The sequence below is a fragment of the Pistacia vera genome, unplaced genomic scaffold, assembly GCF_008641045.1.
Source record: "Pistacia vera cultivar Batoury unplaced genomic scaffold, PisVer_v2 Contig291, whole genome shotgun sequence".
NCBI classification, from domain to species: Eukaryota; Viridiplantae; Streptophyta; class Magnoliopsida; order Sapindales; family Anacardiaceae; genus Pistacia; species Pistacia vera.
Window position 1 is genome coordinate 208487 of NW_022196103.1, and position 19809 is coordinate 228295.

Genomic DNA, 19809 nt, shown 5'->3' on the forward strand with positions numbered 1-19809 from the left:
GCTCTCTTACGTATTGCATATCATCCAACGCTAGCATCGGTCATAGCCAAATACGCTCTGGATCAGCAGCCATAATTTCCGGACATTCCACGGCCGCATTATCTAAAAATAGTGAAGGTTAGTACTATTTCAAAAGCGTAGAGGTCTTTACGTTGGTGGTGAGAAAGCAAAAGAAATTCCAGAGTGGGTGTTTCAACATGTAGAGGGTGGACTGGAAGGTTTGTTGGTTGATTCCGGATTCACAGATTAGCCTTGATTCAATTAGTAGAGAAACTGAAATCAAAAATTTATTTGGAACCAGAAACTGATGTTACTAATGAAAGGGAGTTATGCTACAACATGAAGCATCGATATACCAAACAGCTGCCAGAGATATCCTTCTAGTTTGCGGATAATAAAGAGCCTTATCCTCTGAGTGACCAGAATGCTTGGATTGATAACACTTCCGATCAATTTTGTTGGCTATGAAATGAAGCAATGATACAATATCAATTCTAGGGATGTATCAACAAAGAGATGTGAATGTAGGGATTGATTTAAAGAATTTTTAGGTTTCTTTCATATACGATTTTAACTGTCCAGAGTATGTACTCTAAGATCGTACATTGTGATCATTATTTAAAAATAAAAAGAACCGATAGTGAAATTATGAAATTAATTGGAACAATAGTTTCATAGTCTCCGAAGAGATTTAACTTTGGAGATACAATATCCCGCTGCTTGTTGGATTGTTTAGATAATTTATAGATTATATTAGGCAAAAAGAGATCTTCCACTTCAATTAAAAAGATTGAATCACAAATTAAATATCAGGTTAATAAAATTTCCATTAGCACATCTCCCATTGTGGCCGGATGACAAACCTTTTAGCCACTGTGATTAGTTATATCTAATGAATCTTGTATTTGAGTCATAGAAAAGATTCCTACCACATTTATATAATTACCTTGGTTGGGTGCTGTAGTAAATATAAGTTGTAAAAATAAGTTATAAAAATAAATTAAGCAGAAAACATGAGAGAAGCCATCGGCATGTAATTTAAATTTCCCTTAATTTTTGGTCTATATAGATTGATAAGTATATAATTCAATTTGTTAGTATATATATTAGTATCTTATAATATCCCTAGAATATATGATTATTCTTGTAATTATGCTATAATTTCCTGTAATCATGCTAGGTTAGAATCTTTCCATATAGTGTATTTCCTTATTAACTTTGGCCTTCTCCACTATATATAGAGGCCTCCTTTGTATAGTTGACACACACAGAAATATACAATCATATGATTCCTGAAAACTCTCTTTATTTCAACATGGTATCAGAGCTACTACTCTGATCTTCCTGTCCGTGCAAGCCGTTTCATTGGTGTTTCCTTCCGCACCAACCTTGGCTTTTCCTACACTGACAGTGGGATTTTCGTGGCTTTACATCTGATTTTTGCTTCCTTTTTTTTTTTTTTTTTTTTTTTTATCAAATCTGATCATAAATGGAGTCTTGAGAATTTTATCAGTGTTTCTATGTCAAGATTTTCCCGATACGCTTCTGCACGCGCCTTCTGAATAGTCTGCACATTTCCAGCAGAAATATCAAGCCTGTTACAGCCACCTTCAAGGCCCAATCCAAGTAAGCCTTCCTAGCCCATTTTTCTTTCTTCTTTAAATCAGCCCATTTGGTTCACAGTCCAGCCCAAGTCCACCCGTTGACCGTTGACATCCCCCCTCCCCCCCAAAAAAAGTATGTCTCACTCCTCTCCCACCCTTGATACCATTGTTCGTCCTATTGATACCATTTTAGATGGCTCAAATTATAATATGTGGGCTCAAAATATGGAAGTATTTCTTAAAGGACGAAAATTGTGGCGTTATGTTTCTGGTGATATTCTTGCACCCAAGCAACAAGATGGTGAGAGTCTTGATAAGTTTGCATGTCGGCTTGAAGATTGGCATAGTATTCATTATAAAATATTGTCTTGGTTTATCAATACTTCTGTCCCATCCATCAATAGCCTACTTCACAAGCTTGGTAATGCTAAAGTTGCTTGGGATTTTCTTGCTAAACGATACAACTGCACTCATGATGCTTCGTTGCAGTTCCAACTTAAGACTAAGCTCTATCAGATGCGTTAGGAATCAGGTCAGTCCATTGCTGATTTTTATTCTCAAGTTAATAATATTTGGGAACAATTGTCGACTGTAGATCCTCAACTCAAATGTTCTGATGACATTGCGTTGTTTGCAACCTACCGTGATCGTCGTAAGTTTATGCATTTTACGATGGCACTTCGTGAGGATTTTGAATCTATTCGGGCCTCTCTTTTGCATCGCACACCTCTTCCCACTCTTGAGACTGCAGTTATCGAACTTATTTCCGAAGAAAATTGTCATTCAACCATGAAGATGCAAACTCCAGATTTAGTTGTTGCTGCCATCCCTAAGAGTACCTTTGGATCTTCTCCAGCCTCGGGTCGTTTCCCTTCTCAATCCTCAAAGACTGTATTCTGCAAGTACTGCAAACATCCAGGTCACTCTGTTACAAAATGTCAAAAATTGCAGAACAAAAATCAGTCTCAAGTCCCCTTGTTGCAAGCTACTGCCGTGGCTCCAACTACTCATTCTGCTCTTGAGTCTGCTGTTGAGCTTTCTTCAGTGTCCACTACTCTCATTGCTACTGACATTGAGGCATTAATTCATCAGGTTTTATCCCGGTCTTCTAGTGCTTTGTCGGTCACCTCAGGTACATCTCCTTGGTTTTTTGATTCTGCATGTTGTAATCACATGACCTCTGATTCCACCATTTTTTCACAAAAATCTACTTTGTCACCCAATCCTATCATATGTACTGCTGATGGTTCTCATTTATCTGTTAGTCACATTGGGTCTATTTCCTCCCCTACCTTATCTGTTGACAACACCTATCTTGTTCCCAAGTTATCCTTAAATCTTCTTTCAGTTAGTCAACTTTGTGAATTAGGTCTTCAGCTTACCTTTTCTAATGCTGGTGTTGATGTGCAGGATCCACAGACAGGTCAACTCATTGGGACAAGCCATAAGATTGGACGTCTGTTCGAGTTCGCTTCTTTGCAGCTTCCATCCCATCTATCTCGCTCCATTGTTGCTCCTGCCATCTCTTCCCAATTATGACATTCTCGGTTGGGTCATGCCTCTATACTTCATGTTCATCTTTTGGCCTCCCAAGGTCACCTAGGTTCTATAGGTTTTGAGTCTTTTGATTGTGTTTCCTATCAACTTGGCAAACAAACTCATTTACCTTTTAATATAAGTGACTCTTTTTCGACTACACCTTTGATTTGATTCACTCTAATATTTAGGGTCCTACACCGACTCCTATTGAGGGGGGATCTCATTATTTTGTTATCTTTGTTGATGATTATTCTCGTTATACATGGCTATACTTGTTATAGCATCGATTTGAGCTTGTTCGTGTTTACCAAACTTTTCACAAAAGGGTACAAACTCAATTTTCTCGTACCATTAAAGTTTTTGTTCAGATAATGCCATGGAATACAATGACAAAACTCTCCTTGAGTTCCTGAATCAACAAGGCACACTGTCACATCGTTCTTGTCCCTATACCTCTCAACAAAATGGTCGTGCCGAACGAAAACATTGCATATCCTTGATATTGTAAGAGCTCTTTTACTTTCTGCTTCTTTACCTGAAAAGTTTTGGGGTGAAGCTGCTCTTACTGCTATGTACACAATCAATCGGGTACCGTCACCTATACTTCACAACAAATCTCCTTATGAGCTTCTCTATGGTATGGTTCCTAACTATTCATTATTTTGTGTCTTTGGTTGTGCCTGTTTTGTTACTCTTCCTCCTCGTGAACGGACCAAACTTGAACCCCGTTCTCGGTTATGCTGTTTTCTTGGTTATGGCTTAACTCAAAAAGGTTATCGTTGTTATGATCCTATCTCTAAACGTCTTCGAGTCTCTCGTCATGTGGAGTTTGGGGAACACAAACCATTTACTAACATATCCACGTTCTCCCCTTCCTCCTCTAACCACTCACTCATATTCACTGATCCCTCTATTGCTCTATTTTCTGACTCTTCTACAAAGATTCCGAGCTCCTCAAACAATTCTTCCATTGTTGCACCCAATCCAGCTGATGCGTTTGATGGACCACCTGCCACACCACCCATTCCTCCGTCTTCTCCACTCCCTGAACCTCGTCGTTCCAGTTGGGTAAGTGTTTCTCCTACTCATCTTCGTGATTATCACTGTTTCTCTGTCCTTGCCACCCTCCACGAACTTCACAATTATTGTGAGGCTTGTACTGACCCTATCTGGCAACAAGCTATGTCTGATGAATTGAATGCTCTTGTTAAAACACATACTTGGGATCTAGTGGACTTGCCTCATGGTAAAACTGCAGTGGGATACAGGTGGATTTATAAAATCAAGACTCCAGTAGATGGATCAGTTGAACGTTACAAGGCTCGACTTGTTACTAAGGGGTTCACCCAGGATTATGGGATTGACTATGAGGAGACTTTTGCTCCTGTTGCTAGACCTACCTCTGTCAGATCTTTACTTGCAGTTGCTGCTGTCTGGCGTTGGGAACTTTTTCAAATGGATGTTAAAAACGCCTTCCTTAATGGTGATCTTACTGAAGAAGTTTACATGCAGCCTCCATCTGGCTATGAGCATCCTCCACATAAAGTTTGTCGTCTTCGTCGTGCACTTTATGGGCTCAAACAGGCTCCTTGAGCTTGGTTTGAGAAATTTCAGTTAGTGGTTTCTCAACAAGTTTTTCTTTCTAGCCCATATGATTTTGCACTCTTTCTTCGCACTATTGGGGCAGGTGCTATCCTTCTTCTTCTCTATGTAGACGATATGATTATTATTGGTGATGATATTGTTGGTATTTGAGATCTTCAAACTTTTCTTAGTCAAAATTTTGAAATGCAAGATTTGGGACATCTTAACTACTTCCTTGGCCTTAAAGTTACTTCAAATCAGGATGGTTATTATCTCACTCAAGCAAAATATGCCTCTGATTTACTTTCCAAAGCTAGGTTGACAAATAGCAAGATAGCCACTAGTCCACTTGAGTATAATACTAAGCTTCTGGCCACTAACGGTTCTCCACTTGTAGATGTAACTCTTTATCGACAGTTAGTTGGTAGTCTTATTTATCTTGTTGTCACCAGGCCTGACATTTCATATGATGTTCATGTCGAAATAACAAAGAACAAATGAGAAGATGAAATTTGAGAGAGTGAATTTAGAGCAGACGATCTGTAGAGACTGATTTTCATTAATTGAATAAGTACAGCAATATCGCTATATATGAATCTGTAATGAAAGAGTAAAGTAACACTGAAAGAGTAAAGTTACTTTAGCTAAGTAATGAAAGAGTAAAACGACACAGTATTACAATTGTAGCCAAAGTTGTTCAAATTACAATTATAACCTTTTGACACATTAGTCAACATTCCCCCTCAAACCAAGCTCCATTGAGTAGTGAGAGGAATTCTAAACAAATCTAGTCAATATTCCCCCTCAAACCAAGCTCCAGAAGGCTTTGAGAGGGATTTTGATACAGAAAGGTGCTTTTGTCCTTGTTTGCAGCAACATAAAACTGTTGTATTGCACATTTGCAGCATTTTAAAAGAAATGCTTCTTCTTTTTGCAGTAACCAAAGTGACAATAAAACTAAACTGCACTGCTCTGAGCCGTGCTCTTTTATGCTGAAATGCCACTAAGTGCTGAGCTTCTTTTTGCATCAAGAAAAAAAAAAAAAAATTTGAACTACTGTACCTTTGTGCTCTAATAAAAGAAACAGATCTAAAACACAACATTCTTCTTTTCGAACTACTACACCTTTCAAAATACACAACAGATTACAGCTGAACTGAAATGTCCATTACTGTGCTGAAATGTCACAAACTAATATGAAACACAACATTCTCCTTTGTGCACTTTTCAAAATACACAATAAAGTACAACTGAACTGAAAAAACCAACTGAAATACCACAACACAGCCAAGTACAGCTGAACTAAAATGTCCAACTGAAATACCACAGAACTGCATTCTCCTTTCTGAATTTTTCAAACTACAAATACCACAACATAGCCAAGTACAGCTGAACTAAATATGTCCAACTGAAATACCACAACACAGCCAAGTACAGCTGAACTAAAATGTCCAACTGAAATACCACAGAACTGCATTCTCCTTTCTGAATTTTTCAAACTACAAATACCACAACATAACCAAGTACAGCTGAACTAAATATGTCCAACTGAAATACCACAACACAACCAAGTACAGCTAAACTAAAATGTCCAACTGAAATACCACAACACAGCCAAGTACAACTGAACTGAAATGTCCAACTGAAATACTACAACACAGCAAAGTACAGCTAAACTGAAATGTCCAACTGAAATACCACAGAACTGTATTCTCCTTTGTGTATTTTTCAAACTACAACAAAGTATAGCTGAACAGAAAAATCCAACTGAAATACCACAACACAGCAAAGTACAACTGAACTGAAAGGTCTAACTAAAATACCACAAAACTGCGTTCTCCTTTGTGCATTTTTCAAACTACAACAATTCTCTGTATGATTCACAAAATTAAGCAACTGAACTAAAAACACAACTGTCAAACTACAACAATCCTCTGTATGATTCACAAAACTAAGCAATTGAACTAAAAACACAACTGTCAACTGTCAACAAGCAGATTATGAAGACTTACTGCTCACAATTGTCAATAAGCAGATAATGCAACTGAATGCTCACAACTGTCAATAAGCAACCACAAAACTGAGCATATTAAGAAGACTTACTACTCACAACTCTGCTCTGCTCACAACTATTGTTTTCTGAGCAGATTATGAAGACTTACTGCTCACAACTCTGCTTTGCTCACAACTATCAATTTTTGCCTTAGTTCAGCAAATTGCGAAGCAGACAATGCTTTAGTTAAGACATCAGCTATTTGAAGGTTAGATGGTACATATTGAATGACAACCTTATTGGCTAGTACTTGCTCTCGGATATAATGTGCATCTATTTTGATGTGTTTGGTTCGTGCATGAAACATCGGCTTAGAGGCCAAAGTTGTTGCACTAATGTTATCATACCAAATCACAGGTTTGGTGTGGAACAGAATTCCTAACTCATAAAATATACTCTGTAACCAGGCCACTTTTGTGGCAATTTGTGCTAAAGCCCTATATTCAGCTTCAATGGAAGATAAAGTTACAACTCTCTGTTTTCTTGAACTCCATTGAATTAAGTTAGGACCCATATATACACAATAACCACTAATGGATCTTTTATCCTCTAAATTGCTACCCCAATCAGCATCAGCATAGCATTCAATAGTGAGAGGATGAGCTGATTGAAAATGCAGTCCATAATTAAGTGTCCCTTTAACATATCGAAGAATTCTCTTGCATGCTTGCCATTGAAGATCAGTAAGGGTAGATAGAAACTGACTTAGTTTATTAACAGGAAAACTAAGATCAGGTCTTGTAAGAGTAAGATACTGAAGGGCTCATATGGTGCTTCTGTATAGACTAGGGTGCTCAAATAGATTACTGTCAGCAAAAAATAATTTTGTCCCTATAGCCATGGGAGTGAAGCAAGCATGAGCATCATTCATTCTTGTTTTAACTAAAAGATCCGAGGCATATTTGGTTTGCTTTAAGTGAATACCACTACAGGTCCTTGTAGCCTCCAAACCAAGAAAATAATGCAATGATCTAAGAGTTTTAAGAGCAAATTGATCATTTAAACTTTGCATAAGTTGAGCAATATAGGCTGAATCAGAGCCTGTTAAAAGGATATCATCAAAATATACTAAGACATAGATAAGTAAAGATCCTTGCTTAAGAGTGAATAAACTAGAATCTGAAACAGAATTCAAAAATCCTTGGCTGAGTAAAGCTGATTTTAACTTGTCAAACCAAGCTCTTGGAGCTTGTTTGAGTCCATAGAGGGCTTTGTTTAGTTTGCACACATAGGAGGGTTGAGTTGAATCCTCAAAACCGATAGGTTGCTTCATGTAAACCTCTTCTTTCAAAGAGCCATTCAAAAAAACATTATTAACATCAACTTGTTGCACATCCCATCCATGTGTAACAGCCAAGGTAAGAATGATTCTAATGGTGGAAGTTTTGACTACAGGACTAAAGGTTTCAAAGTAGTCAAGGCTAGGAGTTTGCTGAAAACCCTTTGCCACTAACCTAGCTTTATACTTCTACAAGGAACCATCAGCATTGAATTTTGTTCTAAAAACCCATTTGTTCCCCACCACATTTACATTAGAAGAAGGGGGAACTAATGTCCAGGTTTGATTGTGCACCAAAGCATCAAATTCAAATTGCATTGCCTCTTTCCATTTAGGATTAGCTAAAGCCTTAAACACTATGGCAGGTTCTGGTTCTGGTTCAGTAATATTCTGTTCTGTAAGCAGAACAATGGAAGGAAAAGATATAGTAGCTGCTTTGGTTCTTGTCACCATAGGATGGTTATTAGTAATGGCTGGCTGAGGTGGCAGGGTAGGCTATGAAGCTTCAGTGAATTTTGATAATGTAAGATCAACCTCAAGTAAGCAAGGTGGTAAAACTGATGCTGATGGTATGATAGGGAGAGAAGAAATGTTAAGAGATGCCTATTCTAAAGGTTGAGTAGTAGGGTAGTGTAGAGAATTGGGACTGAAAGAGGTACTAGGAGAAGACGTGGATGATGTGTTAAGGCTGATAAAACTAATATCTGGTGTAGGAGTGATGTGAACATGACAGAATTGGTCTGATGTTGAAGTGTTGTTAGTAGACTGTTGTAATGAGCTTGGCACTACAGAGGGAATAGGAGCCTGACTTGTTGAAGAGGTAGAAAAGAAAGAGAGAATAAAAGGAAAGGATTTTCTATGGGCAGAAGAAACATGAGACTCAGAGGAAGACTGAGAAATGGTAGTGGAGAGAGTACTACTTTGTGAAAAAGGGAATTCAGACTCATTGAATTTGACACAAGGAGTAATAATGATTTTCCATTTGGTTTCAAACACTTATACCCCTTATGAACCAAACTATAGCCTACAAACACACATTTTGTAGAATAAAACTGAAATTTGTGTTTATTAGAAGGTCTAAGAAAAGGAAAGCATGAACACCCAAACACTTTCAAAGACTCATAAACTGGTTGAACCTTGAATAACTGCTGATAAGAAGACAAATAAGCTATAGTAACTGTAGGCATTCTATTGATGAGAAAAATTGCAGTTTCAAGGCTAACCACCAAAATTGAAGAGGCATAGATGCATGAGCAAGCAAGATTAAACCTATCTCCACTATGTGCCTATATTTTCTTTCACATCTACCATTTTGTTGGTGCATATGGGAACAGGAATGTCTAAATTTAATGCCTAAGTCAGTGAGATAAGAATGCAATGCAATGTACTTTCCTCCTTGATCAGACTGTAAGCATTTAACTTTGTGACCAAACTGTCTCTTAGCAAGAGTGTGAAACTTAATAAAGACTGATTTAACTTCAACTTTAGTCCTTAGTGGAAAAAGCCATGTATATCTACTATAGTCGTCCAAGAATTGAACATAATATCTAAAACCTTTAGAGGAAGGTAAAGGGTGTAATAGCTTCTTCCCACTCAAATACTCAACAATATATATAATGAAATACATATAAAATAGTATAAAGAAATTGGGCCCAAAATTTTCTTTTCTCTCTTTTATTCTCTTGTGATCAATCTCTCTTTCTCTTCACTAAAGTTCACACTCAAAGTTTTCTACTCTTCCTCTAATGCATAATTAATGCATATGGATGAATGCACTAGTGAAATGCAATTATGCTAAGTAATAATAATGAAGGTTTTCTACTCTTACTCATGTTTCTCTTGAGCATTTCATCATATAACTCATGTGCATATAAAACTCTACTATAAGTACTACTATACTTCATTCTCTAGCCATCCAAAATGGGAGAAAACTCCCTCATACACTCTAATTTCCCGTCAAGGCAAAACACTCCCATAGGGTTTGCTCAAAACTCCCTCCAACTTCAATCAAACTCAACTCATCATCATGCAATCACAACACTTCTCATAACTCAATTATATTCAATATCAACATAGATAAATACTGATAACATCTTAATCTCTCAACAAGCATAATACATACATATACATACACAATCTCTACTCAAATGGAGTCTGAAATCTCAACTTAGGTTGGATTTACTTACCTTTAATGGAGAGGTTCCACTAATACTTCTCCTCAGTACCTTGTCCCTTCTATATACCTTTAAACCATAAAACAATGAGGCTTCAAGATACAAATACAAGCAAATCTATATCTAAAGCAAGAATCCTTACCTTAGGATGCTTTAGATGAAATCTCTACCAAAAATTTCCCAAAAGCTCTCTAAACTCCTTAGAAATCTTGGAAGATTGGATGGAGAAATTGAGAGAAATTAGAGAATGGAAGAGGCGGTGGGAATGGATGAATTAATGGGTTTCTCTACACTTAACCCTTTTTAGCTCATATTGTAACATTCCTTTCCCATTTTGCCCTTGTCCTTTCTTGGAAAGTCCATCTATATCCTTTGATTCATTTCACTCACACCCCCACACTAACCTATTCTCCATGAAATGTCCTTACATTTTACTCCCCACTTTTCCTACTAATTAGGGGTAGAATGGTCATTGTGCCCCAAAGAAAGAATTCTCTAGAAAACTCAAGTAACTTTTTCTTAGGATCTTCGCCGCGGCGAAGAACAATACGTCGCCCCGGTGAAACATGGCAAAGCCTACCCGTGGGTGCAGCTCCTCATTGCCACGACGAAGCTTCTTCTTCACCCTGGTGAAGCTCAAATTTCCAAACTTCACCAAATTTCAACCAAACCAAGGCAAACACTTAACCAATACAACATACCATTTTCATTAAAGGCTAACCAACTAACCACAACAACAAACAAACTCAATTGAAGCTGAAACAGTGAATCCTTTAAGTAATACAACAAATCTTAAGTACGTACCTCAAGTGGGGTGTTACAAAGGGGCAGGACCTCATATGTCACTGTGAATTAGTTCAAGTGGTGCAATAGCTTGAGATGTGGATGATGGAAAACTAGTAAGATGTAATTTTCCTAACTGACATGCATCACAAAAATTAGATGGAGAACTAGACAATGTTTTAGACTTAAGTAAAACATTCTTAGGTAAAGTTGCAATGATTTTCTGCAAAATGAGGGAATGAGGGTGTCCTAAATGTTTATGCCATGTCATACAATCAGTATCAACTTTATCAGCAGTGAAACAAGTAGCAACAGAATTGATAGGCACTATTTCACTCATAGTAGGAAAAATTGCATTAGGAAAACAAAGATTATTATTTGTATTAATAGAGAAGATGTTACAAGGGATAGTATCATTAAGCACAGACCGAGACAGATTACAATGTAAAGCAACAGTATTCTGAACGCTAGAGTTGCACACATTTGAACAAGAGCTAAACATACCTTCACATGAGCTAGACACTGCATTATGACTACTGGACATAACAGGACTGGACTAGGAAACAACAGGACACATTAAAGATGATTGTGGATAGAAGGAATTGGGCAAATGAATATTCAACTAGTACAGACCTCCCTTGAGTTCCCCTTGTAGTTATGTTGCTCTGGTCAATATGTCCTTAACATAACAACAATCAGCATTAAACTCTACAACAACATCATTCTCAACAATAAATTTGGAAATGCTGAGGAGATTCTTAGTAATGGAAGGTACACAGAAAATGTTTTTAAGATATAAACATTTAGAATGAAGAGTACTAAGCAAAGAAGTATGGCCAGTATGTAAAATAGGAAGATACGCACCATTACCTACTTGAAGCTGACTTACACCATCATAACTCTTACTGACACTTAGGTGGCTTAAATCTGTGGCAACATGATATGTGGCACTTGAATCCATGTACCACGCAGGATCAGATGGAGTGAAAGAAGTGGCAAGAGCAGAAGGCATGGTTGGGGAATTATGTTGTGAGTATGAGCCAACAATTCCATTATTGTTCTGAATAAAAGACCCTGTACCGGTGGCAGCAAGAAAAGCTTGATTGTTTCATGTCATCTGTTGACTAGGAACACCAATAGAGGAAGGTGGGACATTTTCAGACTGAGGTTGTGGAAACTGAGGTTATGGACAGGCTGGATTTTGCAAACTGTTGTTGGTAAATTGTTGAGGTCTTGGATGAGTAGTGTTTGGATTAGTAGTAGTATAGGTATTAGAGTAATGCTGCTGAGGATTGGTCATTGGTACTGAGGATCCATGTGCAGTGGATAAACTATAGACAAGGAAAGGCTGCTGAACATGAGACATTTGTGGTGATGGACCATAACCATTGTGAGTTTGCTATTGAGTTCCATTAAAAACACCATTGTAGGCACCATTATAGGCTAAATTGAAACGATGATAGCACTGGACAGCCGAGTGACTAGCCTTGTTACAAACTTGACATATTAGTCTGTTTTTGCCAAAGCTTCTACCTCTACCCCTTCCGTATGATTGAAAACCAGCAGGTCTGGAGTTAAACATAGGAAAAGATTGTTGCATAGAGCTGGTATTGTAATTCTCAGTTGTTGGAACAACATACTATTGTTGATAGTGTGGATTTCCTAATGAGATGAGTGTGGAAAAAACATAAGGATGTGGAATAGGAGGAGGTTTAGCATTAGAATGTGAATTAACTGGGGAAGCTGCATTAGTCACATCACTAAGTACTCCAAGATTGCTAACAGATGTTAAATTGGCAGAGCTATTATACAAATCAGTGGAGTTAAATTTTTCCAACCTAATCTCATACTTTTGCAATAAAAATTGAGCCTCCTGCAATGTGACATTATCAACCTTCGATTCAAGCCTAGAGGTAAGGTTCACCACTACTGCATCATATTCAGGCCCTAGACCGTCTAAGACATATTGTAAGAGATCTTCATTAGAGACAACCAATCCACTAGTAGATAAGCTCTCATCTATTTCTTTCATTTTCTTTATGTAATCTGCAATAGTCAAATTACACTTGTGTGTTGTCTGTAACAAATTTTTAAGGTGTAATGCTCTTGCTTTGGAATCACTTATAAACTTGTTTGCAAAAGCACTCCAAATTTCTAAAGAGTAACGACACTTAGACACAACTCCAAACATACTCTCAGATATAGAAGCCAGAAGCTAGCTTACAAGGAATCTATCAGTACGTTTCCACATAACATATGCAGGATTCAACTTATCACCAATAGAATCAGAACTAGTTTTAAGATCGCCTCTAAGTTGACGTAGGTCACTATCAATTTCAGAATTAGACAGTAAAAGAGGAGAGGGACATTGAATTTTACCAAGCAAATGATCCTCAAGTTCATGTGATCCAACCGTAAACAAGACTTGTGAGCTCCAAAACCGGTAATTATTGCGTGTGAGCTTCGGATTAATAACTTGCAAGCTTGATGCTTGAGCTGAGGTGGAACGCTGAACATAATCTCTCAACATCTCTTCGAAGCTGTTAAGCAAGGAAGAAGAGCTAGAATTTTTGCCAGAATCTTTCGCCATTGATGCTAGTCAATGCTCTAATACCATATCGAAATAACAAAGAACAAATGAGAAGATGAAATTTGAGAGAGTGAATTTAGAGCAAACGATCTGTAGAGACTAATTTTCATTAATTGAATAAGTATAGCAATATCGCTATATATGAATTTGTAATGAAAGAGTAAAGTAACACTGAAAGAGTAAAGTTACTTTAGCTAAGTAATGAAAGAGTAAAACGACATAGTATTACAATTGTAGCCAAAGTTGTTCAAATTACAATTGTAACCTTTTGACACATTAGTCAACAGTTCATCTGGTCACTCAGTTTATGAGTGCACCTCGATCTACCCATTTTGCTGTGGTTATTTGAATTCTACGCTACATCAAGGGTACTATGTTTCATGGTCTGCACTTCTCATCCCACTCCTCTTTGGAGCTACAGGCCTATTCTGATGCAGATTGGGTTGGTGATCCTATTGATCGTTGCTCCACCACTAGTTATTGTTTCTTACTTGGTACTTCTTTGATTTCCTGGCATAGTAAGAAACAGTCTGTTGTTGCCCGTTTTAGCATTGAGGCCGAGTATCGCGCTCTTGCTGATACGACATATGAACTTTTGTGGTTATGCTGGCTTCTGAAAGATATGGGTGTTCCTCAATCAATAAGTTCTCCTCTTCACTGTGATAATCGTAGTGCCATCCAAATTGCGCATAATGATGTGTTGTACTAAACATATTGAGATTGATTGTCACTTCAACCGCCACCACCTTCAGCAGGGCGTCCTCTAGTTACATTCAGTTTCTTCTGAAGATAATCTTGCTGATATTTTTACGAAATACCATCCACCTGGTCGACTTGGTGATCTTGTTTCCAAACTCCAGTTGACTTCGCCACCAAGAGTTTGAAGGGGGATGTTAGTATATATATTAGTATCTTATAATATCCCTAGAATATATATATTAATATCTTATAATATCCATAGAATATATGATTATTCCTGTAATTATGCTATAATTTCCTGTAATTATGCTAGGTTAGAATCTTTCCATATAGTGTATTTCTTTATTAACTTTGGCCTTCTCCACTATATATAGAGGCCTCCTTTGTATAGTTCACACACACAGAAATATACAATCATATGATTCTTGAAAACTCTCATATGGGTTCTCCCTTAGACTTCATTTGTCACTTGTGATGAATACACTGTATAAATAAAGAAAGATTTCATCATCAGGTAAAGGGTTTCACTTTCAAGATTTAGATGCATGATTAAGCTCTCTTTATTTCTCTTTAATAATATAAATCAACATGCTGACTTAGGCATCGATCAGAGATCCATCCTTGGTGGAATCCCCTTGGATTTTCCCCTAAAATTATATTGCAAGACTCATTCTTCTTTTCGATCACCATCTGCTATAGCTAGGAACAATACCAAGCAATAGACTCACTATGATTTTTCTCTGTGCGTCCAGAATTATCTCACAGCAAAAACTTCAGCTTATACTTTTTCAAAAACGTAGAGGATCTGGTGAGAAATTAATGAATGGAATTCCTAGAGAAGGTCTTAATTTCAACATGCAGAGGGTGGACTTGGCGGTCTGCGCCTGATTGATTCTGGAACAACTTACGCTGAGCTTAACAGATTAGCCCTGTTTCAATTAATACTGCATGCAGCTTTATATGAAACCACGAAAAAAAGGTCTTATTAAGCAACGGGAGTGTAAGCAGTGATGGCTCTTTATCCATATATTATGGGAATGTATGAGCAAAGGGATGTGAACGACGGGATCGATCTGAAGCGTGCCCAGGCATCTTTCATGTACGAACGATATTTGATTGTCCCCAGGATGCGTAATGGTAAAAGAAGATCTCATTACGTTTGCTCGGATTCAGGTTATTGAAATTAACTATCTTTTGGTGCTTTGGTTATGATTATGTCGTAGTGGTTGATCACATGTTTTAAAATACTTCAGAAACAGAACCCATAAATATATGCGTTTCAGCGATGTTTCCAAAATCAAATATACAACTATACTTTTTCAAGGAATTGCTAATTTATTAATCCCAGTCTCACAAATTCCGCGACACTTGTTTTTTGCTTATGGATTGCTAATCAATTTATGGGATTGTTAATTAATGACCTTTACTTTTGTTTTTGTTTTTTTAATCTTTCTGCGTTGTGCGGATTTTTCAACGATTAGATTAGTCCCACCTGTCCCTACATCATGCCGGGACTTAACGGCCATGCTTGCTCCACGTGTCACCCCCAACAGATGACATTATTAGCAAGATTATCGGTGTTAAGCATGGCACGGGAATGCACATTCAAGGGGATTATACGTATAATCTATCCTATAACAATAACTCTCAACCACTATTAGATAGTGTATAAAAAGGAGAAACCACCTCATTTTTTGAGGACAGACCATTCGCACAAGAACAGAAAACCCACTTAAAGAGAGTTGATCCTTATTTATTGTTCTTTTTCTCTGTAATCAGTCTGTGTGTAAGGCAAAAGAACCTAATGGCCATGCTCTTCTCATGTGTTATCCCCACAACAGATGACTTCATTAGTAAGATTATCAGTATTAAGGATGAGTGATCAATTTTACGTATGGGAATGCTTACTTAGATTCGAATTACGAGGGATTATGCGTGTAATCCACCCCGTAACAATAATTCCCAACCATTGTCAATGGTGTATAAAAAATAGAAACCACCTCAGTTTTGGGGGATCAATCATTCATACAAGAATATGAAACCCACTTAAAGAGTGTTGATCCTCATTTTTAGGTTCTTTTTCCCTGTAATCAATCTATGTATAAGGTAAACATAAAGCAATAACATAATAGTGAATGTAGACTTGTTCTTAACTTGTCGAACCACTTTAAAAATCGTTTCTTATCCTTTCATTATCTATTTTCTAATCTGTTCTTAACTAGTTATACATAACCACGCACACATCTTGTTTAATCCCGTCAAGATCGATTGGACATCTCTGATTGTTGCGTTTTTGTGTAATTTATTAATCCCAGTCTCACAAATCCAACCACACGTGTTTTAGGGCTTATGGATTGCTAATCAATTTGTGGTATTGTTTACTTAATGACCTTTACTTTTTATTTTTAATCTTTCTGTGTTGTGTGGACTTTTCAACGTTTAGATTTGTGCCGCCTATTCTTACACCACGTCGGCATCTAACAGCCATGCGCCACTTTCAATTGATTCGTAGGCCCTCAATTAATTCAGCTGTCCACTGCTACACTTGCCACGTTTCAACTTCATAAAACCCAAAACTAATTGCTCCATTAAAATAATTTCCACATGTTCTACAACCCTAACCTCAGTCTCGATTATTATATATTTCTCATTTCTCACTCTCCCGTTTGCTCTCCCAAAACCCAAAAAAAATCATGTCTTCCAATGGGCATAGTTTCTCTTCACTCTCTCATGAAAAATTCCAACATCAATGCATTACCACTCTTAAAATTCCAAACCCTCATATCAGCTGCCTTGCAGCCCGCAACAACCTTCTCTACGTGGCCTCCATCAATGAAATCAGCGTATTCGATTTATCTAACTATACCCTTATCGATACATATAGCAATGATTTATCTGCTGGATCCGTCAAGTCTATAGCTTTTAGCAGTACAAAAGTCTTCACCGCCCATCAAGACTGCAAAATCAGAGTCTGGCAAATGACACCATCGAAAAAACACCAACTTGTCTCCACACTACCCACTGTCAAAGACCGTTTTCTCCACTTCATGTTGCCCAAAAACTACACGACTGTCAGGCGTCACAAGAAGCGGCTTTGGCTTGAACACTGGGATACAGTTTCAGATTTAGTAGTCAAAGAAGGGTTAATGTATTCAGTTTCTTGGGACAAAAGTTTTAAGATATGGAACCCCACAACTTATCGGTGCTTAGAATCTGTAAAAGCGCATGAAGATGCCGTAAACGCAGTGGCCGTATCGGATGTCGGCGTCGTTTACACAGCGTCAGCCGATGGACTTATAAGAGCTTGGGAGAAAGTTGATAAAGATGGTAAACACACGTTAATTGCAACATTAGAGAGGCATAAGTCAACAGTCAATGCTCTTGCATTGAAGGGTGACGGTTCGCTTTTGTTTTCGGGTGGTTGTGACCATTCGATTGTGGTGTGGGGGAGAGAAAACAACGGTGATCAGATGGTGTTTGTGGAAGCATTGCGGGGTCATACAGGAGCTATATTGTGTTTGATCAATGTTGATGATTTGATAGTGAGTGGATCAGCTGATCGAACGGTGAGGGTTTGGCAGTGTGGGGAGAATGGTTATCGTTGTATTACAATCTTAAAAGGGCATGAAAAACCAGTAAAATCGTTGGTAAACATCAAAAGAGGTGGGTGCAACGGTGTCGTCTCGATTTGTAGTGGTAGCCTTGATGGAGAAATTAAAGTGTGGGAAGTGCGGAAAAAGAAGCTGAACAAGAAGTCCCTTTCAAATGTATTTGTAATTAAAAATAGTTAACCAAAGAAAAAGAAAAGTTAAAATAATTAATTAATTTGCTAGCTTGTTGAATATATACAATGAATGTAGTTTTGTATTCAATCATATGATTTGAATTCATTATTAATTTTAAACCTTCTTTCCCACCAGTTAGTGCATGTAAAAAACTTCATCCACTAATTTACTCCATAAATGGTGAACAAGTTTTCTTTTTTTACTCCACAGACATGTCTTCTAAAGAGCAAAGTGGGTTTCAGCCTGTCTTGTTCGAAGAAACTCGTAAAAAAAAGTTGCATCACATGCAGTCCACTGCAGTCATGCTTAAGCTAGGTTGGTGCTCCTACTATTATATTATATTTCATAGTGAGAGATGAAGAATTTTATATTTGCTCCAACAAATTATTGCAAGAGAGCTAGGTTGATGATGATCATGTTGTCAAATTTGATGGTTCAGAACTTAGATTGCTGAATAAAGCTAACTACTGGTCAGCTTTTCCAACATTTACGTTCCTGATTAGTGGGGAGGAACTTTCATTAATTATATCTTACAAAGCTATGAGTCATGCCACTTTTATGTTTTAACAATCCTCTATTTTGAGTTTTTTTTCCTTTTTGTTGCGTAAGTGCTGCTGTAATTTGTAGACTTCTCAAATAGAACTTGTAACAGTGAGTTCAGCATTTCAAAGGTAAATCCTGGTTTTTTTTACTCTTAAAAGGTTTAATAATTTGTTTCAGTCATGGTTCCTGGTTGTAGCCTTCAAGTTCCGAGTAAACGACTTTTTCCTACCCAAATAATGTATTAATAACATTTTTTCACCTACCGACTTTTAAAATACCACTTTACTACCCAAATTTATATTCTATTTTCGATTTTAACATTGTTATGGCCTCACACCACCACCATTTTTTTCCTTAATCACCACTCACCAAAACCTCTCAAACTTTACTCCTGTCAACCTCGCTAATCACTGGCAACCGAATGATTAGGGTTTATGCAACCGTCTCTTCTAAGTCAAATTCCAATCAATTTTAACCATCAAAATCCAACTTTCTACCATCAAAAGACTCATCGGTCTCCCCTCTTCAAAAGACCCAACAATCTAGATTAAGTTTACTCTCTATTCCCTGTTGGAATATAAATTTGGATTGTAAAGTGATATTTTCGAAGTCAATGGATAGAAAAATGTCATTAAACTATTGTTTAGATGAAAAAAAAATAGTTAACTCTCAAGTTCCATATTACCAATCTCCTTAAGAATGAGTCGCATGTGCATGTGTGGTTTAGTGGCCAAGGATTAATGTATCCAACAACCAATCTCATTTCTTATTGAATGAAAACCATCCAAAAATTATCTGTTTCTAAATCAACACGACTCTCACGTAATTTGTCATTAGATGTTTAATAACTAAGTAATTTTTTTTTTTCCCTAAATATTCTTCTAGGATTACCTAAAGATACCTCATTTTATCATTATAATAATTATATGCATACCCCAAGACAGATTTGTGACAGCAATAATCTATGCTTTAAATGTAAGAGGCTCCATCATCAACATAAAATAATAAAATGTATGATGATTCGTGATTTTCTGAATAATGCTGTCTTACCTGCATCCACCAACAACCCAAACTGCCTCTACCGTTCTTTTATTCACAGTGGCATATCTAGAGAATACTTCCACTCAGTTGTCTTTTTATGTTCATGTTCAAAGTCTGAACCAATAAGCTTCGGCT

The 19809-nt window shown here is 37.2% G+C and overlaps 1 protein-coding gene across 1 annotated transcript; it reads left to right on the forward strand.

Moving 5' to 3' along the window:
- Positions 1–16988: 16988 nt before the first annotated feature.
- Positions 16989–18132, forward strand: LOC116134816 (protein JINGUBANG-like). Its single transcript, XM_031420467.1, has one exon. It carries the CDS (start codon positions 16999–17001, stop codon positions 18094–18096), a length of 1098 nt encoding a protein of 365 aa, XP_031276327.1. The 5' UTR covers positions 16989–16998; the 3' UTR covers positions 18097–18132.
- The last annotated feature ends 1677 nt before the right edge of the window (positions 18133–19809 follow it).

Excerpts from the sequence above, each read along its gene's own strand:
- LOC116134816 (XM_031420467.1), top strand. The coding sequence starts at position 16,999 with ATGTCTTCCAATGGGCATAGTTTCTCTTCACTCTCTCATGAAAAATTC.